Source organism: Bufo gargarizans, chromosome 2 (assembly GCF_014858855.1).
Source record: "Bufo gargarizans isolate SCDJY-AF-19 chromosome 2, ASM1485885v1, whole genome shotgun sequence".
Taxonomy (NCBI): Eukaryota; Metazoa; Chordata; class Amphibia; order Anura; family Bufonidae; genus Bufo; species Bufo gargarizans.
The window spans coordinates 479528863-479556611 of NC_058081.1; the positions used below are offsets into that span (position 1 = coordinate 479528863).

The following is a 27749-nucleotide window of genomic DNA, read 5'->3' on the forward strand; positions in this document are numbered from 1 at the left end:
CATTTCAAATTTAAATAAAATCCCTTAGGCACAAGTTAACCATACTCTATAGCAGTGTGCCCTAAAACAGGGGTCAGCAACCTCCAGCACTCCAGCAGTTGTTAAACTATAAGTCCCAGCATGCTCCATTCACTTCAATGAGAGTTTCAAAAACAGCCAGGCCCGGCGCTATAATAAGGCAGACCAAGCAGCTGCCTTAGGGCGCAGAGATGCCAAGCCAAGAAGGGGGGGGGGGAATGAATATATATTTTTTTTAAATAAATCACTTGCGTGCCTGCCCGTGACTGTTCTCCTCTGTGTGGTCCTGGTATCTTCTCTCTGGGGTCCCGACAAGTTTGAGGACTTTTCCCACTCAGCCAATCAGTGGCCGCAGCTGTGTCACATGTTAGGCCAGTGATTTCCCGGTGAGCCAATCACTGGCCTGACACGTGACACAGCTGCGGCCACTGATTGACTGAGTGGGAAAGGTCCTCAAACTTGGCGGGAGCCCAGACAGAAGATACCAGGACCACACAGAGGAGAAGGGGAGCTGCTGCAGATGGGACCAGGGCCAGGTTAACATAATGTTTTCTACACACCATTAATATGGGGGGGGTGACATAAGAGGGGGGAAATGTGCCATGGAGGGGAAGAAATGTGACATGGGGGGTGATGTGACATGGGGGGGTGATGTGACATGGGGGGGTGAAATGTGACATGGAGGGGGAGAAATGTGAAACTGAGGGGGTGAAATGTGACAAGGAGGGGGAGAAATGTGAAATTTAGGGGATGATATGTGACATGGAGGGGGAGAAATGTGACATGGAGGGAGAGAAATGTGACATGAAGGGGGGAAAATGTGACATGGAGGGGGAGAAATGTGACATGGAGGGGGAGAAATGTGACATGGAGGGGGAGAAATGTGACATGGGGGTAGAAATGTGACATGGAGGGGAAGAAATGTAACATGAGGGAGAAATGTGACATGGGGAGAGAAATGTCACATTTCTGCCCCTCCATGTCACATCTCTCCCCCTCCAAGTCACATTTCTCCCCCTCAATGTCACATTTCCCCCCCTCCATGTCATATCACCCCTCCTTTTTACATCACCCCCTTTGTGTCACATTTCTTCCCCCCATGTCACATTTCTCCCCCTATGTCACATTTATCCCTCTCCATGTCACGTCACCCCCCTATGTAAAAAAAAATGTAGCTTCCCTTGTGTTGGCAAAAATCCTTGCACCAGCCCTGAGAACAGCCCAAGCAAATATACATGCTGGAGATTGTAGTTTCACAACAGCTGGAGGGGCAGAGGTTGCTGACCTCTGCCCTAAACCGTGACTTGCCATTTGTGGCAAAACTACAACTCCCATTATGCCACAGCTGGAAAGCTACAGTCGGGAATCACTTCTCTGTAACATATATATTCTGTACGTGATACCTGATGTGAAGCATGTCAGTCATTTCTAATACTTTGCAGCAAAAACCATAAACATTAAAAGTAGAAATTACGTAGAAAAATTTAAAAAGGAAAAACAATAAAAAGAGAGAAAAAAAAAACAGCAAAACTGTTTTTCAGAGCACACATTTCACTATAAACACACATATTGCAGCAATCATATTCTTTTTGAACAGTGGATATGCAACAGATGGTGACAGTGCCAAACTGGAGCACTAAACACAAAACCCTAATTAAGGCTGCATTTACAATATAACCAACAGTGAAAGGCATATAATGGTAATGACAATGAAATTGCTGCCTTCTGTAATTCTAACATCATTATCTTTCAGGAAGATATTTGTTGACACCTAGGTGTATTTTGCATATGTAACATTTTACATTGTAAAAGCAAACAAAAATCTCAATAAATACCTTAACAGTGAAGCATGTCCTCTAAATTTTAATATCAGTATGCAATATGAAAAGCATCGACTATACAACTTCTATAGTGAGACGGAGAGAACTGCACATGCTGGACATCTCACAGTCTAAAGGTCATCTCAATCAGATGGGGCGTATGCTTGAGTGGACACCTCACCGTGACATACCGTAGATGTGGGTCCGAGAGGTAGGACCTGCACCTAGTGACATGTAGCTTATGGTATATTGAGAAATTTCCCAATTAAAGGATTTCCCTAAAATAGGTTCCTAGTTCTACTTAGACCTGTTTTGTGAAAAGAGCAATGTAAGCTAAGCATACTGCTCTCTCAGATCCAGCATCTGCTTTCACAGTACAGACATGCAGAGAAATGGATGCCTAGGTATACCAAGAGTAACTGACATAGGGTAGGCTCACAATCAAGACAAGAAGTCCTTTCCAAGCAGTAGATGAGCACCACTCCTGGTGACTCTCAAAGCACCTTCTCTGCAGATCTCTACAACATAAGAAAGAACACACATTGCTGTGTGGATTGTTAGGAATTTGTATATAGTTCTCTTTTTGTAGAATAGGGACCTTCCTACGTATGAATCTACAAGGATATTTTCAGTCTACAGGAACTGTTGAATGATTGGTAAAAGGTAATATTAGAAAGCTGATTAGTGTCTTGCTAGACTGAAAGACCTAAGTGATGCACACTCCTAACTAGAGATATGCAACTCAGTGCAGTATATACAAAGTTATACTCAAGATCTAATGTTTTCTATAGATATAGTGTGTTTGTCACTGTGTATACATGTGTAGTGTCACAGTGTATATATGCATGTATTTTACTGTATATGCCGTATGAAAAATGTTCTGTGTGTAGCACAGTGGGTTCAATATTATAATCACTCTTTTTGGACTGTCATGGCCATTACTGTATGAAGCATTATTCAGCACCTAGGGTCCTGTCCACATAAAATACATGCCGCTAAAATACTTTGATGCTTTTATTTTAGTATTACTTGATAGTTGTGTAAGTCTGTGAAGGTTCTCGTTCATCCAGGTCATGGTATATCAGTCCAGTTGCTCTGACTTAGTACTACATATATTATTGATTTTGACCTCGAAATAGCTCATATACAATAGAGTAATATAACTCGTAGGGAGAGCATTAAGAGACGGTTACTGTACACTATTCAGCACACAGGATTTTTGAGGGTCCAGTGCACTTAGCCTTCTATAGTGTGAGGTGTCCCTGAGCGAGCCACTATGTAAGGAATATATGTGCACATACCTAGTAAATGACAAAATAACCAATGGAATTGAAAGGACGAGCTATAAGTATATTAAACCACAAGCCATAAATAAACAAGATGTCTTGTTAATTTGTCACACTGATCTGAGGTCATTGCTGTTTATGTAGGGATAATAATTACCTATTAGTTCACTGAAATTACTGCAGCAAGGTAAAAATAACATAACTGCATAGTGCAATAAACCCCCTATTTTATCTCACATAGTAATGTGACTACATGATATTTAATATTTTAATCTAATTTCCACCAGCCAAGGTATCTAAATGTATCATTAACTATAAGGTGGCCAAATACCTTACAATGCTCTTTCGGCCAACAGCTGTTCCTTTTGACACATCCTCCCATACGCATCTATGCTTGGATCATCTGTGTGTGCATGTAATCTAAATACGGAGGCAAGCACACTGCCAGACACTTCTAGCGATGGCTTATCTCCTGCATGTTGAAATATTGTTCTTCTTGGCCATCCTTCTTTCCATTGTAGCAGAGTTGGGACAGCCCCATACACATTAGATGGTTGGCCAGTCCACTTATTTTTATTTATTTTTTATAATATTTTACACAGAGGTAGGCTTCAATTTCTAAGGTACCTCTATACTGGTGCCAACACAAACGTATGTTACAGACAGATATCTGTGGAAAAGCTGATGTGCCATGTTGGAATGTTGTTCATACTAAATGACTAATCCTGTCAATTGAAGCTCAGAATGGGCCACGGGTCAAAACAGATTGATTAGTGGTTTTTCCTTTTAGAGCAATCTTCACAGACAAACCTTGAATAACAAGTTGTTCATAAAATAGTAATCTATAGTCACTAATGTATGCTTAGTTTCGACTTTTCATTCAAAGCTATGTGAGTAAAGTGGACATTAGAAATTGGCCAACCACTATAAACAATGAAGAAAAGCTTACATTTGCTAATGTAATGGACCACAAAGTCATCCTTCTATCATTTCCAGTTTGGTCCTAGCATGCAATTATGCCCTATCGTCAGTTAGAGGTACTTAGCTTTATAACATGATTTCTTTATACATCGGGTGGCCTCTAGGCTAGTTGTCATCTGTACATATTTTGCTGTGGCATAATCAATTACTGATGGTCTAAAAAAGGAGCATGAATGGACCTTCAAGGCTTTCCAATTCATGTAAACACTATCTCATAGATCAAGCTTTTATATATGAATAATTTAAATCCAAAGTGACAACTCAGTGACATCAAAACTCAAACATTATATAAAATAAGTATGATTTATAATTACCTATAAGGCTATTTTCACATTAGCTTTTTCAATTCCGCTATTGAGATCCGTCATAGGATCTCAATAGCGGAAGAAAACACTTCAGTTTTGTATCCATTCATTGTCAATGGGGACAAAACTGAACTGAACGAAACGAAAATTTACTTTCAATGGTGTTCATGACAGATCCGTCATGGCTATATAAGACATAATACAACCGGATCCGTTCATGATGGATGCATGTGGTTGTATTATTGTAACAAAAGCATTTTTGCTGATGCATGACGGATCCGCAAAAATTGCTAGTGTGAAAGTAGCCTAAGTTTTAACCTAAATCACTCTATATAAACCATCAAAGCTGCAATGAAAATTGAAGTAAGAAATTGGGAAACGTTGCTTAATAGACAGTAATCCCTTACCTTAACCCCATCGTTCTTTTTGTTACTGCCACTCTTGCCTCCTAAAAAGAGGAAGTAAACGGTAAGAAGGCCCAGCCCAGGTGCCACAAGGATGCAGAAGATCAGAAGAAGCATAATGAACTGTGCTTTGTCTTCAAGTAGAGAGTTTCTAATAAGTTCTGACATCTATTAGAGGTGTCATTCATTAGGTGTCTAGAGTTAGAATTTGTAACTCTGAGATCTTTCTGTTATCTATATAAGCATCTTAGACATGGTCCTGACCACTTCTGACTAGAAAACCTCACTAAATACTAGACAAGTTCCTTTTGCAGTAATCACATTCATTTGCCATAAACCATTTCCTTTATCCAATCATCAGATCAGTTTTATAGATCCATATAGGCCTCAGTTCATTATAAATTAGACTCCTTCCCCATGTAGACTTGTAAGACACAGCTCTGCTCTGTTGAAGATGAGGCTCATCTCTATGGGCAGTTTTGTTTCTATATTTCCAGTCTGTGCCTCTGATCGCCCAGCCTTCCCTCTTCTCTAATAATAGCCCTAAAATGCTGTAGTCAAGTATCTCGCGAAGACAGCTGCACAAGTGCATGATGAGCAGTTGTCCTTCAATATGTTTCACTCCCTCATACAATCCTTAAGTGTGTCCCAGCAAGTTTCATGGCCTACTTCCAAAAGGAATACCTAATGGGGGAGAGGAGAGCAAAGGACTTTCGGAAGCAGGAAGAATTGTGTTAATCTCTTCCTCCTTTAGGACTAAACCTATAATTAATTTTCATATCATATTATCAAGAAAATAAAAATATAATTACAGAATCTATAAACTATTTAAGAAAAAATAAACACATTTGTAGCAGATGAGATAAGAATAGTTAAATGATCTTCTCTTAAGAGTTTCTTTTTTTGGTCAATTTTGAGTAATGTCCTAACCTGAATTAGCATTCTTACCAAAATATTCTGTAAAAAGGTGATAGAAAAATTGCCTGAATTATCAAATTAATAAAATATATTGCATGTATAATCAAATGAATGGTTTAAAAGGGTGATAAGGGAATAGAAAAATAAAATTCCTCATTAAAAGTGCCATGTCTGACCCAGGAAGAAGTACAGCGGCGTTTAAAAAAAATTAAAATAGACAAATTGCCGGGATCAGATGGCATACACCCCTATGAGAATTAAGTAATGTCATAGCCAGACCCTTGTTTGTGATATTTAAGGACTCTATACTGATAGGGAGTGTTCCATAGGATTGGCGCATAGCAAATAAGGTGTCCAAAAACAGAGCACGGAAACTATAAACCGGTGTGTTTAACATCTGTCATGGGTAAACTGTTTGAAGGTTTTCTAAGAGATGCTATCTTGGAGCACCTCAATGAAAATAAGCAAATAACGCCATATCAGCATGGCTTCATGAGGAATCAGTCATGTCAAACTAGTTTAATCAGTTTCTATGAGGAGGTAAGTTCTAAACTTGACCGCAGCGAATCAATGGATGTCGTACATCTGGACTTCTTCAAAGCATTTGACACTGTACCGCATGAAATGTTAGTATATAAAATGAGAACTCTTGGACTGGTGGAAAATGTCTGTATGTGGGTAAGTAACTGGCTTAGTGATAGAAAACAGAGGATGGTTATTAATGGTACACACTCAGATTGGGTCACTGTCACTAGCAGAGTACCTCAGGGGTCAGTTTTGGGCCCTATTCTCTTCAATATATTTATTAATGATCTTGTAGAAGGCTTGCACAGTAAAATATAAATGTTTGCAGATGGCACTAAACTGTGTAAAGTAATTAACATGGAAGAGGACAGTATACTGCTACAGATGGATCTGGATAGATTGAAGGCTTGGGCAGAGAAGTGGCAGATGAGGTTTAACACTGACAAATGTAAGGTTATGCACGTGGGAAGGAAAAATACATGTCGCAAGTACATACTAAATGGTGAACACTGGGTAACACTGACATGGAAAAGGACTTAGCAATTTTAGTGAACAGCAAACTAAGCTGAAAAAACCACTGTCAGGCAGCTGCTGCCAAGGCCAATAAGATAATGGGTTGCATCAAACGAGGCATAGATGAACTACAGTACCCTGAAAGATTATCAAAATTAGGGTTATTCACTTTAGAAAAAAGATGACTCAGGGGAGATCTAATAACCATGTAGAAACATAGAAACATAGAATGTGTCGGCAGATAAGAACCATTTGGCCCATCTAGTCTGCCCAATATACTAAATACTATGGATAGCCCCTGGTCCTATCTAATATGAAGGATGGCCTTATGCCTATCCCATGCATGCTTAAACTCCTCCACTGTATTTGCAGCTACCACTTCTGCAGGAAGGCTATTCCATGCATTATGCAGTACCCTGCTGACGTAACAGTGACCTCCACAGCAGTTGCCCCTTTAATAGTGGCCCCTGCCCCCTTAACAGTGACCTTCACAGTGTCCGGCCCTTTAACAGTCACCTCCACAGCGGCCTGCCCCCTTAACAGTAACATCCACAGTGAACGCCTCTTTAACAGTGACCTACACAGTGCCCACCCCTCTAATGGTGACCTCCACAGCGCCCTGACCCTTTAATGCTAGGGCTACACAACAAAATGTCGCGCAACATTTTGTCTCAACAATTTTTATAATAGTCTATGGTGTCGCACTGCGACATGTGACATGCTGCCACTGCGACACGACTGCAAAAAATCCATTCAAGATGAATTTTTCTTCTACTCTCGCGTCGCAATCGCAGCATGTCAAAAATTGTCGCGCTACACATGTAGCAGTGTAGTTGTGCCCTATGTGTCGTGCGACTCATTGTCGCGCGACACATGTCGTCGTGTAGCCCTAGCCTAAAGCTGACCTACAGCAGTGAAGAAAAATGGCTGGGTTGTTATGGAAACCTGGAGTAAAACTGTATGTATGTGGAGACTAAGGGCCTGCGAGCTTCTATTGGCTGATAAGGGACATGTGACTGTGTGGATATGAAGAGAAGGACTTGCAGGCTTGTATTGGCTAATGCAGGTCATTTTTTGGGGAATTTCTCAGGAACCGTACTAGAGAGCTGTAATCCCCCCACAAGATTTCTTTCCAGGTAGCAAGGGATGTGTATACCAAGTTTCGTTGAAATCGACGGTTGCGTTTTTAAGTGATCGCGGAACATACATACATACATACATATATACGTCCTTCTTTATATATATATAGATGTTACTATGTAAATAAACAGCACCACTCTTATTAATGGGATGTGCCTGGTTTTGCAATTGAGTCCCATTATTTGATGTATACTAAACTGTAATACCAGACACAACCTTGGAGAACAGTGGCAGACCCTTTTTTTCTGTTCTCATAAAACTCCCTTAACAAAGTTGTCTGGTATAGAAGACCTATTCTTAAATATGCTTTTAGAAAGTTTTGAGTTAATAGAGGGAGGTCAGGAACACTGGTCAGGAATGCCTCATTCCTCTAAGACAATTCGTCTCTAAACCATCGGTCCACCCTATATAAATGTATGCTTTAATACAAAAAAAAAAAAAAAAAATATATATATATATATATATATATATATACGCACACTGTAAACCGCTACTGGACTCTTATCATCCAAATCATTCCCTTGAAGAAGAGCAGGGACTTCACAAAGAAATCAAACACTCTACCACTTGCATTAGAGCTTGCTAGTAGTATGGCCTTCCAAAGCCACATCTTATAATGGCCAAGGGCCCAGATCTCTCTCAGTCTAAGTGTGGAACATCTTGCCAACAGGACATCACACAGCTTTAAATGTATATTAAGGGAAAGAAGAAACTAATAAGGTTCATTCGTACAGATTATCACTTACCAGAGAAATTCCGAGTTGCCAGCATTGTGGTCAAAATAGCACCCTATTGGAGATAAAGTGACCTTTGATTATAACAGTAAAAAGCACTTAAAGACACAGTTATAGGACAACCTTTATGCAAACCATGAGGACAATGTGACTGCTATATTTATGCTCTGTATAGCTGATAAAAGATGCAAAAAACATGGATCTCATAATGAGAGCTACACAGCAGTGCTGGAACAGGAAGAAGACAGATGATTACACTATATTCAGTATATTGATTCTATCTATCTATATACAGAAGAAGGCAGCACTCCTCGGTAGTAGCTTGAAAAAATCTTCAGGTGGAAACTGAAAAAATGGACAATGCAATGGACACTGGTGGATAAAGTTACAGTCTACTTTTTGCATAATGATTGGAGTGATTCAAGTTGATTATTTATCTATCTATCTAATATCTATCTATCTATCTGCCTATGTTTGTGACTATAAAGCTTTAGGGCTCATGCACACAACTGTATGCCTTCCGAGAGATACAGTCCGTGAGTGGGCCATATGTCCCGGAGTGGCATATATCGTGCGCACGGGAGCGCACAGCATCATAGGTTACTATGATGCTGTGCGCATCGGCCCGCCCGTGGGACTATTGTCCTGCACTCATATGATATGACCTATGATGCTGTGCGCTCCCGTGCGCACGATGTATGCCGCTCCGGGACATATGGCCCGTTCACAGACCGTATGTCTTGTGTGCATGAGCCCTTAGAGAGAGGTAAAAAACATTCAAACCCCTTTCAATTTTCTGACAACGAATTTCTGGCAGGTGTCCTATAATGTCTGAGATTGTTGTACCAAGTAAGAAACATTTAATTAAGCTGTGTAATTTGTGCACTCTTTAATGATGTACTGGCAAAATGAGATGGTGGGAAGAGACCAGGTTGCAGAAAGTAATTAAATACAATTGGAAAAGGAAAATGTTATTGAATTCATAAAAGATTTTTGGGGGCTATGCAATCTTACAAGGATGGTAACAGTTGCATGTCCCTTCTCTGACTGTCCTACTAGCTTTACCCCATGTTCTAGAATAAAAGTGACAATATAGGGTGAGATACACAGCTTGCAAACTGGAGGTGTCTCCTTACATGTTGTTACTGGAGTATAATAGTTTACGGACTCCTTTGACTAAAGTGATACTTTTACTGTCTGATACTTGACATTGTTGGTGTTGATCCAGTGTAAATAGAGTCCACATACAATAGTCTTTATTGCTCTGCCAAATCTGTAAATCTGCACGGTTGTGATTCAGTGGTCACTGTTTCATAATTAGAACACACCATAAAAGGAAGAGATCAAAGGGAATAGATGTCCGGGATTAGCGTAAATGTCACAGGATGTAGAACATTCATAGTGTCTTTTGTCTATCACTGAGGCTTTCTAGTACTGTTCACTTTAGATATACTTTTAGCATTAGATTGAGGCTGAAAAAGATGCATTCAGAACTTGATAACATCAGTGGTGGTTCACGGGAAAGGTCTTCCACCAATGTCTGGAACAAAGAAATCATGACATTGAACCTGAAGACTCCATTTGAGGTCAGAGGTGGATTTACAGCTGCACAGGGGCACAGGGGCCTTACAAAAAGTCATAGGTGCTCTCTGTAGAAGAGTACACTCCTTTTCAACTATGTCTCACCATTACCAGTGGATTGAGATTTTTGGAGACTCATGAATGAGGTGATCTGCTGTCAAAATTAGTTTCGGGTCTGATTTAGTCAAATTCGGTTTTCACTTTCTCATTACGTGGTATTGAGTGCAAATCGATGGGGAAAACTAAATTTTTGTTTTTATTTTACCACAAGGCTGCAACATAAAATGTGAAAAAGTAAAAGGGTCTGAAGACTTTCCAAATGCGCTGTATATGGCTATGAGTAAATGGATTATAGCACGTAGTAATAAACAGCCTGTTAGCCCAGCTCCCCATACCTGCGATTCTGTCCCCACACACAGGTACGGGCGCCAGGCTTCTTCACTCCTCCCCACTGCTGCATGCCATGCTGACAGGTGCTGGCAGTGGGGTTCTTAGCTGTGGTTTGCATTACTGCCACCAGCATTTCTCTCCTGGCTTTGAGTTCCTTGTGTGTATTTAGGGGACGTGTGGGCGTGTCTCTCCTCCCTTTGTGAGGCAGACTGCGCACGTTCTCTATCTTCCCCTGCCCATAGCTGGTCGGCAGGAGATATTTAGAAGTGTCTCCTTCTACAGGAAGGTGCCAGAGCAACTTAGGTTCCTAGCTTGTCTAGTTTCCTGTTTGAGTGAAGGTGTTCTGTTGGTTCTTGTCATTCTGTGTATCAGACTTCAGATTATGTTTTACGGACTTTGCCTGATTGCCTCCTGCCCTGACCCTGATCTACGTTTATGGACTTTGCCTGACTGTCGCCTACACTGACTTCTGCCTTTGTACCCTGACTACACTTTCGTCTGATCAGCCTTTGGCCTCCCAGCATCCACTGGGTCTATTGTGTCACCTGGAAGTCAGTCCAGTGGGTTCACTCTCTAGTCCCAACTCCTCTCTGAGTTAGCACCTGGTACACCCCTCAGTAAAGTCTCTCCTCACCATCAGAGGTATGGTGTGATGAACAAGGGTTGTGCTTAGACATTGCCCTCAGAGGGAGTTGGTCTCGTGGAGCAGCAGGTTCTCACCCTCTGGTCGTAACATAGCATGTTTAAGAACATACTTCAGTGTCTGCTATTATTTCTTAAATTAAAGAAACAATCCCCAAATTATCACTTTTTACTGGCAGCTTTCTTCTTCTTCTGAACTGTAAAATGGCTGCCACTATTTTGAGTGATTCATGTGGGAAAATTCTTGAAAGTTATGGATTTACTGAAATCCAAATCTCTTTGTAAATTTGCAACAAATTTGATTTGTGCCAAATCGATTTGCTGACCTCTAATCAAATTTAGTAGAAGAATAGTAGAAGAATAAGTAGAAAGAATTTTGAAGAATAAGGGGGCCATATGCTCTTTTTGTATAAGGGCCTTCTGTAGTCTGCCTCCACCCCTGTTGTAGGGATGCCATTAGGGCTATTATGGTACTACTGTTAGGTGTCTAGTCTAAACATGAAAAGGGGCTGTTGCTCCTACTGAATGCTTGCTACTGTAGCATACAGGAGCTTGTGATTTTTTCCTTAGGTAAAAAGAATGGCCCATTCTTCATCATTTGTGAACATGAGGCTGGCTAGTTTTATAAAATTGAAACTACACAGGCTTCAGGTTAGAGATGGACATAACTGTGGTCAATTACCTCTTACTGTGCTCCTTGCCGACCATGCCTTTCCCGCTAAAGAATCAAAGCTAACTTGCTCTTCTATGGGCCCTGACCACTCTTTCTATGGGGCTCCTGCACTTCTAATTTTAGACCTGGCATTTCCAAAACTTTAAATCTTGCTACTGGGGATCTGACACTCAGAACCTAAGTTGTTTCAGAGTAACTCTGGTGCTGAAAGTCATCGACAGAACTACACAGCTCCATCCATTGTGTAATGGATGGAGTTGGTTACTTTATGGCAAATACACTGCACAGTGCCATTGAGATAACTGATGATTCTGAAGATGTGGCTTGTTTTAGATTCCAGATATAGAAGCCACTTGTCACCCAAAAATGGTTGAGTACAGATCAATGCTATCACCCTTGCCTTATGGGAATCGAGCTTACTGACCACCACACATCATCTTAGCTCAATGATATATAGTATACTAGCATGACACTTACACTTATCTATACCTTTTAGTATCTTTGCATAGTACTGTAGGTCAAGCATACATTAAAATTCCAAGCAATTCCTTGATAGCCTGGACATTACATGGGTCATTTCCTTCCAACTAGGGTGACTAGGTAACACATGGACTTTTATATTAATATCTTATCTTAATTTGCTTGGCATGTCTTCAGATTCACAGTAGCAGATTTGCCTCAATGACTCACTGAACCTTTATGATTTCAATACTGCCAGTTGTCTCATGATAGAAATCTTTCAATATCCTGAAATTCACATGTAATTATAGGCTTTAATGAAAACTCTTTTATGACTGTTTATTACCACATACATATGATATTTCTAACTTCCAAAAACTTCAAAATATCTGCTAGTAGAAGGGTCACCGTTACTTATCAGAGTACTATTAGTACTTTTTAAAACCTGACAGAGAATATCACTAAAACCATCCAAGAACAGAAGGCCCAGATGAATCATAGTCACACATCATGCAGCATACTCTATTGTAAAATGTTAAGTGTAACTAGTACCACCTCTACCAACTCTGGGTCATCTCATTAGGATCTTTGACCTAAAAAAATATTAAGGAACTATGGTGTACATTCCCTGCCACCGCCACGCCCGCAATTTTAGACGTGGCATGGGAGGAAATGACCCCTGTGACACAGTAAGGGGTTGTGTCTGGCAAGGCAGGTATTTTCCTCCCAGCATGTGCGGCTGGGCTGCTTTCCAGCCAGGTGAGGTCAAATACCGGACCAGAGTTTAAGTGCCGGTCCGGGTTTTGGCAGCACCTGACTGTCCTTAAGTAGGCAGCTGGGCTCAGCAGAGAGGTCTCTGTTTCTGAGATCTGAGGCTTTGTGCAGTGCTGGAGGGCTGAGAGCCACACGCTGGGGAAACAGGCCCCCTAAAGCCTGCTGTGGATTACTGGAGGCAGAACTGCCAGCAAGGTGACTTGCGCTATATGAACTTTTCATTGTGTGTGAATTAACACCAAGACTGCAGTTACGTGCAATTGCCTCAAGTGTGACTAAACACTGATGTTTTGAGTTAAGAACTTGTATTTTGCCTCTGTACTGCACCCGCTTACCCTATCTACCAGAGCGAAACCCCACACCCCTTATCTTTCCAAATTTCTGTTGTTCACTTATCAGCCCAGAACTGAGATGTAATGCTGCCATGGTTGTTTTCTCTATGCAGCTTCTTAAGAATACGTTTGGTCTTATTTGTCATATATTTTCACCAGTATTCTGGTGTGATAAAGTCAGAAACTGTGTGTTTGCAAATTTTTTTACACTTTTGTACAACTATTTTGCACAAGTGGCGTTTCTCCGCCGTCTTCACCACTTTTCTAAAAAGGTGGTGGGGAGGGGACGGGAACAGCGGCCCACCACAGTTATGTTTTTTTACATCAGTTTTCTGCTCTAGAAGAAGACTGAAATCTATGCCAGTCAGAGTATCAGCTGCTAAGGGCTGCGCCTAATTTATGACGAGGTGTACATCTCATTATAAATTAGGCACAAACGCCAACAGCGCATGGGGTAATCATAGACTGGCATACATTGCTGGTCTATGATAAATCAGGGCCCTTGTCCTTATCTCTATATAAAATTTTTGCTCACACACCCAAACAGGAATCCCTCCTTGGTGCATCCCTTTCTCGTCCTTATACAACTATACACATTTGGTCAGAATATTTACATTGTCTTATTAGGGAGCCCAGAGGACCCTGGGTTAAATTTCTCGGAGATTGTCTAGGTGTTTTACTCTCTTTCTGTGTATCATTCACCCACAATAGTCAATCACATACTCCACGACTGTCTACATCCTAACATTTAGGACATCTCAAAAGTGGACAATTCATCTTTTTAACCACTGAGTAGAGGAGAGCAGCTCTCAGAGTTTCTTAATTCTTACAGGATCTTAGTATAACACTTACCTTCAGCTTCCTTCTGGCATTGAACTTTTTCAGGCAATCCACCGTCTCCTGTCTGTGCATACAAGAAGCCACTGTAGAGCGGTGCTAAAAACAATAATGGATAAAGTCAATTCCTTTAGACTGAAGGACCAGTTGAGAACATGATGGAGGCACTTGAAGAAGACACTTACTGATATCCATGGGTGTTTCAGGGCTTCTGCAGCAGTGATTCTTTTAGAAGGGTTAATTGTCAACATCTTATTAATAAGATCTTTAGCTTCTGGAGTTACAGTGTCCCACTCAGGAGAAGGAAACTAGAAAAAGTGGGATGAAAAATAGCAAAATTTAGTTCTAAGCAACATACATCTACAGTATGTCACTATTTTTTTTTGTTCATGAGAATGCACCAAGGCAAATTTTATAGTGTAATGAACTAATACTGGGATGGTCAGCGTCCCCTGCTATGCGTCTTTGAAGATTTTTTGTTTCATGTATATAAAGCTTAATGTCTGTATAAATGAAATGCTTACAACTTTCTAAATTACTTTGTGTTTCAATTCGTCATCATTTTCAAGATATGTTTGTGTCAGTGACTTACTTACTTAAGACAGCAAACCTGTACACATCTTGTCCTGTTCTTAGCTGAGAAGTGGATACATTCAGACTTGGCAATGTTCTGTGAGCTAAATACATCCGAAACTGATGTATTAAAACTTTCCATTCTCACCTGTGCAGCAGCTAAAAACAACACTTCAGGTATGCTTTAATTGATTTCCCCATTACCAATCTAGTGCTGGCAGCAGTTTTGAGGAGTCACAACTACTGATTTAAAAGTTTGAGACTGGGCCATTTTACCCACTTGTTTTTCCTTATTTTTTATTCTATTTTTATACCCAGGAATATGTTAAAAAACGTGCAACTAAAATACTTATGTTGTGCTCCCATTCCATCCTGGTCATTTTATATAGGGGATATACAGATTATAGTTGTCAGAGGCAGGGCTACAAACTGTGGTGTGATCTAATAGCGGCGTTTTTTTTTATCATTATTCTTTTTTATTGTTTTATTAATCAATTTTTTTGTCTTTATTTTTTATTTTGCACTATTTTTTATTTTGCTCATTGTGCCCTCCATAAGGTCATACAAGATTTTTGGGGGATAGTTTAGCATTACCTAATTTATTTATTTTTTTATACTGCTGATTTCCATTAAAACTGTGACTGACATATTAGTCACAATTACAAGGGGAGAATACAGTCTCTGAAGTCTCACTAAAGAGCTAAAATGGGTCTGTTAAGACCCAGCAGCTCCTGCAGTTACAAGACAATCACGTGATTACCAGAATAGGAACAGAAAGCATCATGGCCACCTTCTAAACTGTATATACAGTTAATAAAGTAGTTAATTAAATGGAAGCCTTAACATATCTGCACCACTAGTAATCAGGATTTGTAAATACATTATGTAAAAAAAACTCTGGTCTTAAGTAACACGTGGCTAATGAGGTGCCAGAAATGCAGAGCTGAATACATCAACACACGACACTGTTAATGATGTAACAGATTTGCAACAGTTCTATTTTTTGGTTTGGATCTGTTAAGTCTACACTTAATGCTAGTAAAGAAGTGATGTTTTATCTGAATTAATTCACGATTAAAGGGATAATGTCCTAAAATGTGTTCTGTCTTTACTTGAGTTTTGAAAATATAGGTTTATCAGTAGTAATTAGTCAAGACTGCTGGACTTGCTGTATTTTTCTTGAAGTCATATTGCTAGTCAACTTTCTCAATTAGAATAACTTGTACAAAGAATCCCTAGCATTAAATACTGGTTACTCTCGTGAGCTTACCCAGAGGAGAATTGCTGCAAAGATGTAATTGCTATAATGTTATACAGTACTGCTATGTTAAATGTTGTCATTTATTATGTATGTGTTACCTAGTTACATAGTTAATACGGTTGAAAAAAGACATAAGTCCATCAAGTTCAACCAAGGGATAGGTGGGGATGCAAATCCCAGAAGGAATTGTGACTCAGATTTCTACACGTTTTCATAAGCATAAATGTTGTTTACTTTTAAGAATTCATCTAAACCCTTTTTTAAACTGTTCACTGTTCCCGCTGTGACCACGTCCTGAGGAAGTCTATTCCACAGATTCACAGTTCTTACAGTAAAGAAGCTTTGACTCTTCCGGAGACTGAACTTTTTCTTCTCCAGTCGGAGGCAGTGCCCCCTTTTCTTTTGAGCGCATTTTACATGGAACAGTTTTTCACCGTATTTTTTGTATGGCCCATTTACACTCACCTAAAGAATTATTAGGAACACCATACTAATACAGTGTTGGACCCCCTTTTGCCTTCAGAACTGCCTTAATTCTACGTGTCATTGATTTAACAAGGTGCTGATAGCATTCTTTAGAAATGTTGGCCCATATTGATAGGATAGCATCTTGCAGTTGATGGAGATTTGAGGGATGCACATCCAGGGCACGAAGCTCCCGTTCTACCACATCCCAAAGATGCTCTATTGGGTTGAGATCTGGTGACTGTGGGGGCCATTTTAGTACAGTGAACTCATTGTCATGTTCAAGAGACCAATTTGAAATGATTTTAGCTTTGTGACATGGTGCATTATTCTGCTGGAAGTAGCCATCAGAGGATGGGTACATGGTGGTCATGAAGGGATGGACATGGTCAGAAACAATGCTCAGGTAGCCCATGGCATTTAAACAATGGCCAATTGGCACTAAGGGGCCTAAAGTGTGCCCAGAAAACATCCCCCACACCATTACACCACCACCACCAGCCTGCACAGTGGTAACAAGGCATGATGGATACATGTTCTCATTCTGTTTACGCCAAATTCGGACTCTACCATTTGAATGTCTCAACAGAAATCGAGACTCATCAGACCAGGCAACATTTTTCCAGTCTTCAACAGTCCAATTTTGGTGAGCTCGTTGAAATTGTAGCCTCTTTTTCCTATTTGTAGTGGAGATAAGTGGTACCCGGTGGGGTCTTCTGCTGTTGTAGCCCACCTTTCTTTCCCATTCTGACATTCAGTTTGGAGTTCAGGAGATTGTCTTGACCAGGACTACAACCCTACAAGCATTAAAGCAACTGCCATGTGATTGGTTGACTAGATAATCGCATTAATGAGAAATAGAACAGGTGTTCCAAATAATTCTTTAGGTGAGTGTATAGGTTAATCATGTCCCCCCTTAGACGTCTCTTCTCAAGACTAAATAAATTATATTCTTTCTTCATAACTAAGACTCTCCATGCCCCTTATCATTTTAGTCGCTCTCCTCTGTACTTTTTCCAGCTGTAGTGTGTCCTTTTTATGGACTGGTGCCCAGAACTGAACTGCATATTCCAGATGAGGCCACACCAAAGCTTTGTTAAGTGGTAGTATTACATCCCTGACCCATGAGTCTATGCCTCGTTTAAGGCATTACAATATTCTGGTGGCCTTAGAAGCAGCTGATTGACATTGTAATTAAATCTACCATCCACAAGGACACCCAAATCTTTCTCTATAAGTGACTCTCCCAGTGTTACATCACCCAGGACATATGAAGCACAGAGATTTTACTACCAAGATGAATAACTTTACATTTGTCCACATTGAACCTCATTTGCCAAGTTGATGCCCAATCACTCAGAGTGTTCAAGTCAGCTTGTAGTATATGGACATCTTCCATAGACTGTACAGTACTACACAGCTTAGTGTCATCTGCAAAAATAGAAATGGTGCTATTAATCTCGTCCTCAATATCATTAATGAATAAATTAAATAATACAGGACCCAGCACTGAACCTTGGGGTACACCACTTATAACCCGGGACCATTCTGAATAGGAATCATTGACCACAATTCTCTGGACACAGTCCTTCAGCCAGTTTTCAATCTAATTACAAACTATACTATAGACTAGGCATGCTCAAACTGCGGCCCTCCAGCTTTTGCAAAACTACAACTCCCAGCATGCCTGAACAGCCTAAAGCTATCAGTCTACAGCAGAGCATGGTGGGAGTTGTAGTTTTACAACAGCTGGAGGGCCACAGGTTGAGCATCCCTGCTATAGACCTTACATTATCTATTAAATGTCTATGAGGGACAGCATCAAAAGCAGAATCCAGAAACACTACATCAACAGCCATCCCTCTGTCTAGGCTACTATTCACCTCCTCATAAAAATAAATCAGGTTAGTCTGACAACTTCTGTCCTTGGTAAACCCATGCTGGTTATCACTTATAATATTATTTATAGTCACATACTCCTGTATATAGTCCCTTAAGAGACCTTCAAACATCTTTCCCACAACAGAAGTTAAACTAACTGGTCTATAATTACCTGTGAAGGACCTTGATCCTATTTTAAATATGGGCACCACATTTGCCTTGCGTCAATCACTTGGCACTGTACCAGTACCTACAAAATCTTTAGAAATTATAATCAGGGGCACAGCAATGACTGAACTAAGCTCTTTAAGCACTCTTGGGTGTAATCCATTTGGACCCGGAGCCCTGTTCACATTTACCTTATTTAACTTATCTTGGACCATATCTACAGTTAGCCAATTGAGTATATTACTGGATGTACTAACAGCCCCAACAGCCCCAGCACCACAGATATCAGCTTCTTTCTCTTCTTTTGCATATACAGAGCTAAAAAAAAACATTTAGTAACTCTGCCTTTTCCTTATCTTTAGTGACTAACCCCCCCCTTTACAGTTATTTAGTGGACCTACCATCTGAGACCTAGGTTTTTTTGAATTTATAGATTGAAATAATTTTTGGGGATTTGTTTTGCTTTCTTTTGCTACTTGCTGTTCGTTTTGTATTTTTGCTAATTTTATCTCATTTGTACATATTTTATTAGGTCCTTTTGTAATCTTCAAACGTTCCAGCTGACCCCTCAGATTTGTATGTTTTAAATGCCCTTTTTTTTGTCTTTTATTGCCCTTTTTACAGTAGCTATAAGCCATGGGGGTTTAATTTTAGCCGTTTATACTTGTTACCTAAAGGAATACATTTTTTAGTGCAAATACTCAATGTGGATTTAAAGCTCTCCCATTTATCCTCAGTATTATTATGTGGCAGTAGCTGCACCCAGTCTATGCCCTGAAATGCTGCCCTCAACCTGGGGAAATTGGCCTTTTTGAAATTTAGTGTCTTTGATCTGCCTGACAGAGTTTGCTTCTTATAGTTTAGGGGGAATATAATTTCTAATGCTGTTGCTAATAGCATTATATGGACAATTATGGGTTAAAACCTTTGCTCACCCTGTTAGTCTGTCAGCAGATGGACTTAGGTTCTATTCCCTGGTTAGTCAGTTTAGTCCAAGTCTTAGCTGTGCTACAGTGAGGACCGACATGTGCAAGTTCCTCAGAACTAGGGCGGAGCTCAGAGAACCTTCATCTCTGAGACTTCTAGAGCCAAAGAAGCTACTTTATTATCAAAAGTTCTCCTGAGAGAAGGAAGATTAGAAAGTCCAGAATGTACAAGGCCATGCAGTGGAGTCAGTCAGCAAGGTATTGTGCACATTTCTGGCTTACTACTGTAAGAGGCAACATTGCTAACACACCCTTCCATATTTTGCGAAGGTTTGGCTATAGTTTGTATCCCTCAGCCAGAGAATTTGCAGAAGCATTTAAAGGGGATCTCTCACCACTTTTCTTCTGCCCTCTCATGTAAATCCTAACAGCTCCATCACGTGCCAATGAGTCCCCATATTCATGAGCTCATGGCTGTCCCCACCCACCTGCCTCTGATTGATGTTTTTATTTACAACTGAATCAGTAGCTGGTGAGCGGGGAATGCTATGAGCTCATAAATATGCAGACTCATCATTATGCACTGGAGCTGTTTAACCACTACAGGACCGCCGTACACAGGGTTGCGTCTTTGCGGCGGCCCTGTTATTCCTCCTGGACGCGCCGGGACGTTATCTCGCAAGACGTGAGATTTCCTGTGAATGCGCGCACACAGGCGCGCGCGTTCACAGGAATCGGAGGTAAACTAGCTGATCTACAGCCTGCCAGCTGCGATCGTTCGCTGGTAGGCTGTAGATGCGATTTTTTTTTTTACCCCTAAAAGGTATTTTAGACGCTGTTTTGATAACAGCTTCTAATATACCTGCTACCTGCTCCTCTGGTGGTCCCTTTTGCTTGGATCAACCACCAGAGGACACAGGCAGCTCTGTAATAAGTAGCACCAAACACCACTACACCCCCCGTCACTTATTAACCCCTTAATAACCGCTGATCACCCCATATTAGACTTCCTGATCACCCCCTGTCATTGATCACCCCCCCCTGTCATTGATCACCCCCCTGTAAGGCTCCATTCAGACGTCCGTATGTGTTTTGCGGATCTGATCCATGGATCCGCGGATCCGCAAAACACATACGGATGTCTGAATGGGGCCTTACAGGGGGGTGATCAATGACATACAGCCCATATAGACTCCCTGATCACCCCCCATGTCATTGATCATCCCCCTGTAAGGCTGGCTCCATTCAGAGGTCCGTATGTGTTTTGCGGATCCACGGATCCATGGATCGGATTCGCAAAACACATACGGACGTCTGAATGGAGGCTTACAGGTGGGTGATCAATGACATATAGCCAATATAGACTCCCTGATCACCCCCCTGTCATTGATCACCCCCCTGTAAGGCTGGCTCCATTCAGAGGTCCGTATGTGTTTTGCGGATCCACGGATACATGGATCGGATCCGCAAAGCACATACGGACATCTGAATGGAGCCTTACAGGGGGGTGATCACCCCATTTAGACTCCCTGATCACCCCCTGTCATTGATCACCCCCTGTAAGACTCCATTCAGACATTTTTTTTGCACAAGTTAGCGAAAATGGATTTTTTTTTTCTTACAAAGTCTCATATTCCACTAACTTGTGACAAAAAGATAAAATCTCACATGAACTCACCATACCCCTCACGGAATCAAAATACGTAATTTTTTTTAGACATTTATATTTCAGACTTCTTCTCACGCTTTAGGGCCCCTAAAATGCCAGGGCAGTATAAATACCCCACATGTGACCCTATTTTGGAAAGAAGACACCCCAAGGTATTTTGTGAGGGGCATGGCGAGTTCATGTAAAATTGTATTTTTTGTCACAAGTTGCCGTAAAGGGAGACTTAAAATAATAATTTCCGCTAACTTGTGCCAAAAAAAAAAAAAAAACTTCTATGAACTCGCCATGCCCCTCATATGTGGGGTATTTATACTGCCCTGGAATTTTAGGGGCCCTAAAGCATGAGAAGAAGTCTGGAATCTAAATGCCCTCCTAAAAGATACTCATTGGAATTTGGGCCCCTTTGCGCACCTAGGCTGCAAAAATGTTTCACACATGTGGTATCGCCGTACTCAGGAGAAGTTGCGCAATGTGTTTTGGGGTGTCTTTTTACATATAACCATGCTGGGAAATATCTCTCTATAATGACAACTTTGTATAAAAAAAAATGGGAAAGTTGACTTTTAGAGAGATATTTCTCTCACCCAGCATGGGTATATGTAAAAATACACCCCAAAACACATTGCCCTACTTCTCCTGAGTACGGCGATACCACATGTGTGACACTGTTTGCCAGCCTAGGTGGGCAAAGGGGCCCAAATTCCAATGAGTACTTTTAGGATTTTACAGGGCATTTTTTACACATTTGGATTCCAGACTTCTTCTCACGCATTAGGGCCCCTAAAATGCCAGGGCAGTATAACTATCCCACAAGTGACCCCATTTTGGAAAGAAGACACCCCAAGGTATTTTGTGATGGGCATAGTCAGTTCATGGAAGTTTTTATTTTTTGTCACAAGTTAGTGGAATATGAGACTTTGTAAGGAAAAATAAAATAAAAAAAATCATCATTTTCCGCTAACTTGTGACAAAAAATAAAAAGTTCTTTGAACTCACTATGCCCATTGGTGAATACCTTAGGGTGTCTACTTTTCAAAATTGGGTTATTTGTGGGGTTTTTCTACTGTCTGAGCATTGTAGAACCTCAGGAAACATGACAGGTGCTCAGAAAGTCAGAGCTGCTTCAAAATGCGGAAATTCACATTTTTGTACCATAGTTTGTAAACGCTATAACTTTTACCCAAACCATTTTTTTTACCCAAACATTTTTTTTTATCAAAGACATGTACAACAATAAATTTTGAGAAAAATGTATATAGAAATGTATTTTTTTTTTTGAAAAATGTTACAACTGAAAGTGAAAAATGTCATATTTTTGCAAAAATTTGGGTAAATTTCGATTAATAACCAAAAAAGTTAAAATGTCAGCAGCAATGAAATACCACCAAATGAAAGCTCTAATAGTGAGAAGAAAAGGAGGTAAAATTCACTTGGGTGGTAAATTGTATGACCGAGCAATAAACGGTGAAAGTAGTGTAGTGCAGAATTGTAAAAAGTGGTCTGGTCATTAAGGGTGTTTAAGCTAGGGGAGCTGAGGTGGTTAATACAAGATTTTGGCAAAACGGCTGCGTCAATGAAAGAGAGTGACCCAGCATTTTGCTAAGGGGATCTATCACTTGTTTATGTTGCACATAGGACATCATAAAATTGTTGACAAATTCACTTTAACAAGAACTTCATTGCATGCCTAAGGTTCTGCAGGAGACTTTAGAGAGACAGAGGGAGGTGGTACTACAATCTCCATCATTGCTGTTATCCATATAATACCATTGGGGAAGAATTGCACTGTGTAACAAGCCTTAAAACTGTGCCTTGTTATTGTTGGATGTACCTATTTATTGATGCCAACTGGCCTGGTTACTGACTCCAGAATGCACCAGCAACTGCATCCACTTTCCTGCCTTGCATCCGGACCAACACCTAACATCAAGTGCCCCCCAACTACCATCAGGCATGAGCCCCAATATCAGGGTGCCCCCTCCAGTGACTGCACAGCCCCAGGTTGAGCTAGAGAGAGAGACTGTCACTGTGAACTATGAGTACTAATACCATCCTCAAAGCCACAACTACCACTCCCATCCTCATTACTTCCATTCTGAGTTGCATGGTTCAGTCAGCATAATCTGTGTATTATAAAGAACATGAGGGCAAGGACCTCATGAAGGTGAGATGTTGATTGCATTTGCATACCTGAAGCTCTCTTGTGGGACTAAAATGCCTTCGGGGAGGTGTTAGAGCAGGAGATGGGCATACAAAGAAATATTTAATAGTGCAAAGGCATATGTACTCTATGTACTGTAGATGCAGCCCTGGGCTGCTATGACTGCTTGGAAAGAGGGGACTAACAAGGGAGAGTGGATCACACCTTTATAGGAAGATAAGCAGAAGAAATACACTTAAGAATCTCCTTTGTTCTATGAAGCCTACTGTCCTCCATGAAGGTCTATGTAAACTATATGTCTGCTAAGACAGTTCACTTACATCGTAAGCACCAGCTTTGATCTGCTGGTATAGCCTGTGCTGATCTTCATCCCAGAACGGTGGGTAACCAACAAGCAAGATATAAAGAATAACTCCTGTAGGGGGCAGAAAAAAACGGTATCAGTATATTAAACTGTTTAATAGGATCCAAAGCTGCGTAGCCAGATGTGGCAAATGCTGAAAATGTGTGAAAAAACAAGGAAACTGACTATGATATTTTTTCTGTTAAGGCAAATTTTACTATACACTGGAGTTGTGTCGGCCTTCCTTGCTGAGGGGTGTGCTATAGAAGTCCTGGTACTCGAAAATGACACAAATCTTAATATTAATTGTATAACAGTTTTTTATAGACCTCATATAGCAATGTTATTGTATGACTTTATATATGCTGTTGTTTGGTCACTATATGTTGGTATTATTTGAGCAGTATGTTGAAGGCATTGTGTGGCACTGCTAATTAGGTACTGTACAGTATTTTGCAGTGGAGCGTAGTTTATTGCATTGTATTGCATCGTATTGCTTTGTTATCTTGGCAACTGTGTGAAAGTGTTATTTGGCCATTGTATGGCACTGTTATTTGGGCACCGCAGATGGTTGAAGAGAAGGAAAGAAAGTTAGGTTATTAGAAGGGACATCTCCAATCAAATATATGTAGAGTAGACATTCCTGAAGGCCTCAACATCTAATAAAAGTGGGCATATCCATGCATTACCACAAGCCCATAGATCCACAGCCTTTCCATAAGGATCTTTCCGTAACACTTCTGGGGAGAGGTAGCCTGGGGTGCCAGCGAATCCTAAAATAAAAAGATAAAATTAATTATATTCAGTAAAACAGCTACAACCTGGATATTTGAAAGTAATGCATTTATCCTTTCTTGCCTAGTTTAGCTATTGCCCCAAATGGATCACCACAGCCCCAAAAAATACCTTTTACTGGTGACAGTATTGAGATGATGAGAGTTGTATCCATAGTGCACTATAATATGCCTCATCTGGTTTACTGATTAGCCATATCGTTTCAATCATTTATAATTGTGCCATTTTGTCACTCAAGTAGGCACTCAAAATGTTAGGATGAGCGCAGTCATGTCTAAGGTGTACACGCATGCCAATGGGAACTGCCAGTGTTTAAAGGGAACCTGTCATCAACTTTATGCCGACCTCACTGAGGGCAGCAGAAATTAGTGACAGAAATGCTGAATTCAGCAGAGTGTCACTAATGAGCTAAAAGTAAGTGGTTGCCGAGAACCAGCATCATAATCATTGCAGCCCAGGCCTTTAAAAGAGTCAAATCTACCTGAGAAGAGTCCTGGTTATTCCTAATCTCCTGCTCTCCCTGCCATCTGCTGATGATTGGCAGTTCTCCCCTAGAGAGAAAGGGAGAAAACTAGGTAGAAGCCTGTCAGTCATCAGCAGGTGGGCAGGGAGAACATGAATGACCATGACTCTTCTCAGGTGGCCGTGACTCTTTTCCAGGCCCAGTCTGCAATGATTGTGATGTTGGTTCTCGACAACCACTTACTTTTAACTTATAAATGACTGACCGAAGAAATCAACTCACCTGTCTCTACTTTATTCTGTTTTTAGTATGGGCAGTATAAAGTTGATAACAGGTTCCCTTTAAACTGAATTTTCCAGCATATTGAAAGTAATCACTTCCACTTTCAACAGATAATTACTTGGAAAATGGAGAAATGGACATCTGCTGCCATCAGCTGCTATTTTCCCTTGTCTTTGTAGTGTGAGCTTAAGCTTCAGTTATGTATAAAAAAGGAAAAGACCAGTGACATTTACCATATCTTCCTTGCCCATAATACTACTATACATTAAACTACAATGGAAAAAGTAATAACAAAAATACATTAGTTCTGTCTTCCCCTTTTTATCTCCCTTCTGAGCTTAGACTATGTATACAATATGGACAATCGGACTTGGTAAGGCTTCGTTCAGATCGGCCTGCTTTGTCTCTGGCTAGGAAGAAGTAGAACATTTCTCTATACTGCTGTAACTGCAGGGGATGTCAAGCAAAACAAAGTGGTTCCATTTTATACACCCATTCTTTCCTGAAGTTTCAGCTGAAATATGGGGGATGTAAAAAACACCTGTTATCTGACATATTGTATCTCTTAAAGACGATTTATTTCAGAAGAATGAAAATCTATTTGTTCACTATTATTGTTTACTATTATTGTTCACTATCACTATTAGTTTTATTCCCATTTTTGTATCCATTTCATTCCTAAGTTTATTGTCTCTTTAAAGCATAATTCAGGCCAGGTCCAGTCCACCAGCAGTGTGATCAATGTCCCCTGTGACAACCTGGCCTATCTCTCTGCACTGATCCAGGCTCATATTACAGCTATAACTAATGTAACAGAGACTAAAAATCTCTGTTAAAGGGGCATGATAATAGGGGGCTTAGCTGTTGCACGTAGGCCTTGAAGCCAGAGGAGGCCTAAAAGATCTTCTGTCCACATGAAGATGCCAGTACTATAAATGGTGCACATTAGTTGAGAGCACCGTTACAGATATTGCACTGGGACCAAGGAGCTGAAAGGGTACCTGCTGCCAAACCTGTCACCAAGAGCATCTTGCCCTAACCGTATATGGGTCCAACAATCATAATGTTCAGCTTTAGAGATGAGCGAATCGAAGCTGACGAAGTGGAATTTGATACAAATTTCAGGAAAAATTTGATTTGCAACGAATGTGAACTCCCTCGCGCTTTGTAATAACAAATCGCATTTTTCCTAAAATGGCTGCTACACGTGTTATAACTTAGGACATGGGGCAAGGAACTCTGGGAAGGCGGGATCACCCAGATTGACATGCCTGCATGCAGCCAATCAGCAGCCAGCTCTGTGATGTGACAGCTCTATAAATACGGCAGCTATTTTAGATTCTGCCATTTTTCAGCATTCAGAGTGCAGGGACAGACGTGTGAAGGCGCCAGGGACAGCAAGTGGAAAAACTATTGTGGAAAAAAAAGACGATTTATAAGTGCAGGGAAAGGAGGAATCATTACACGGCATCTTAGTGCTGGAGAGACGTCAGAAGGCACTAGGGACATTGATAGGAAAGCGATTTACAAGTGCAGGGAAAGATTATTTGGGGATCGAAATAGCCATTAGACAGCTCTATCATTCCAGCTATTTGGGCTTCAAGTGCTATGTTGAAAAGCCTTTAGTGGCCTATATCTTAGTATCTTTAGTATCTTATATCAGTACTACAAGAAAAATATTTACGCATTTCACTTCTGCAGTTATTTCTGGTAAAAGCATATAGGGGCGTGTTTCATTAAAAAAAGAAAAAAATATATATGCACTGCACTGTTGCAATTATTTCTGGTGAAAGCATATAGAGTTGTCTTCCAGTACAACCAGAAAAATATATTCTCAGTGCAGTTCTGCAGCTAATTCTGGTGAAAGTGTATAGTGGCCTATTTCAGTTCAATAAGAAAAATATATTCTCAGTTCACTACTGGAGTTATTTCTGTTGAAAGTGTATAGGGGCGTATTGCAGTAAAAAAAAGAAAAATATATATGCACTGCACTGTTGCAGTTATTTCTGGTGAAAGCATATAGGGGCGTATTACAGTAAAAAAATGAAAAATATATACGCACTTCACTAGTGCATTTAGTTCTGCTGAAAGTGTTTACTGCCCTATTTCAGTACAAAAATAAAAATATATTCTCAGTTCATGTTGGCGGTTATATGTGTTGAAAGCACGGCTGGGAGTCAGCAGAGAGGCAGCAGTGGGAGGTCGGGAGCCAAACGTGCCTGGGGTAGAGCACCTGCTTAGCAACAGCCTCCTATCTACCCGGGGAGTAGTGGTGCAGGGGTTCATGGAAGTAGCGGCGGTAGCAGTCAGTGCGGCAGTTATGGTAAAATCTCCATGATGTCTCCATAAAGCCGTGTGGCTTCTACACAATTTCAAAATTATCCTTCAGCGGTGCGAATAGATGCCGGATGACCGGGATGCTCCGTGACC

The 27749-nt window shown here is 40.6% G+C and overlaps 1 protein-coding gene across 1 annotated transcript in view; it reads right to left on the minus strand.

The window, feature by feature from the left end:
- Nucleotides 1-27749, minus strand: part of CAMK2A (calcium/calmodulin dependent protein kinase II alpha) — a 263773-nt gene that overhangs the window by 45527 nt on the left and 190497 nt on the right. Inside the window, exons 8-13 of the mRNA XM_044281129.1 lie at nt 24469-24552; nt 23757-23851; nt 14518-14640; nt 14348-14431; nt 8657-8699; nt 4818-4858 (exon numbers count right to left, since the gene is read on the minus strand). Of these exons, the coding sequence (XP_044137064.1) occupies nt 4818-4858; nt 8657-8699; nt 14348-14431; nt 14518-14640; nt 23757-23851; nt 24469-24552 (470 nt within the window). The remainder of the gene's footprint in view (nt 1-4817; nt 4859-8656; nt 8700-14347; nt 14432-14517; nt 14641-23756; nt 23852-24468; nt 24553-27749) is intronic.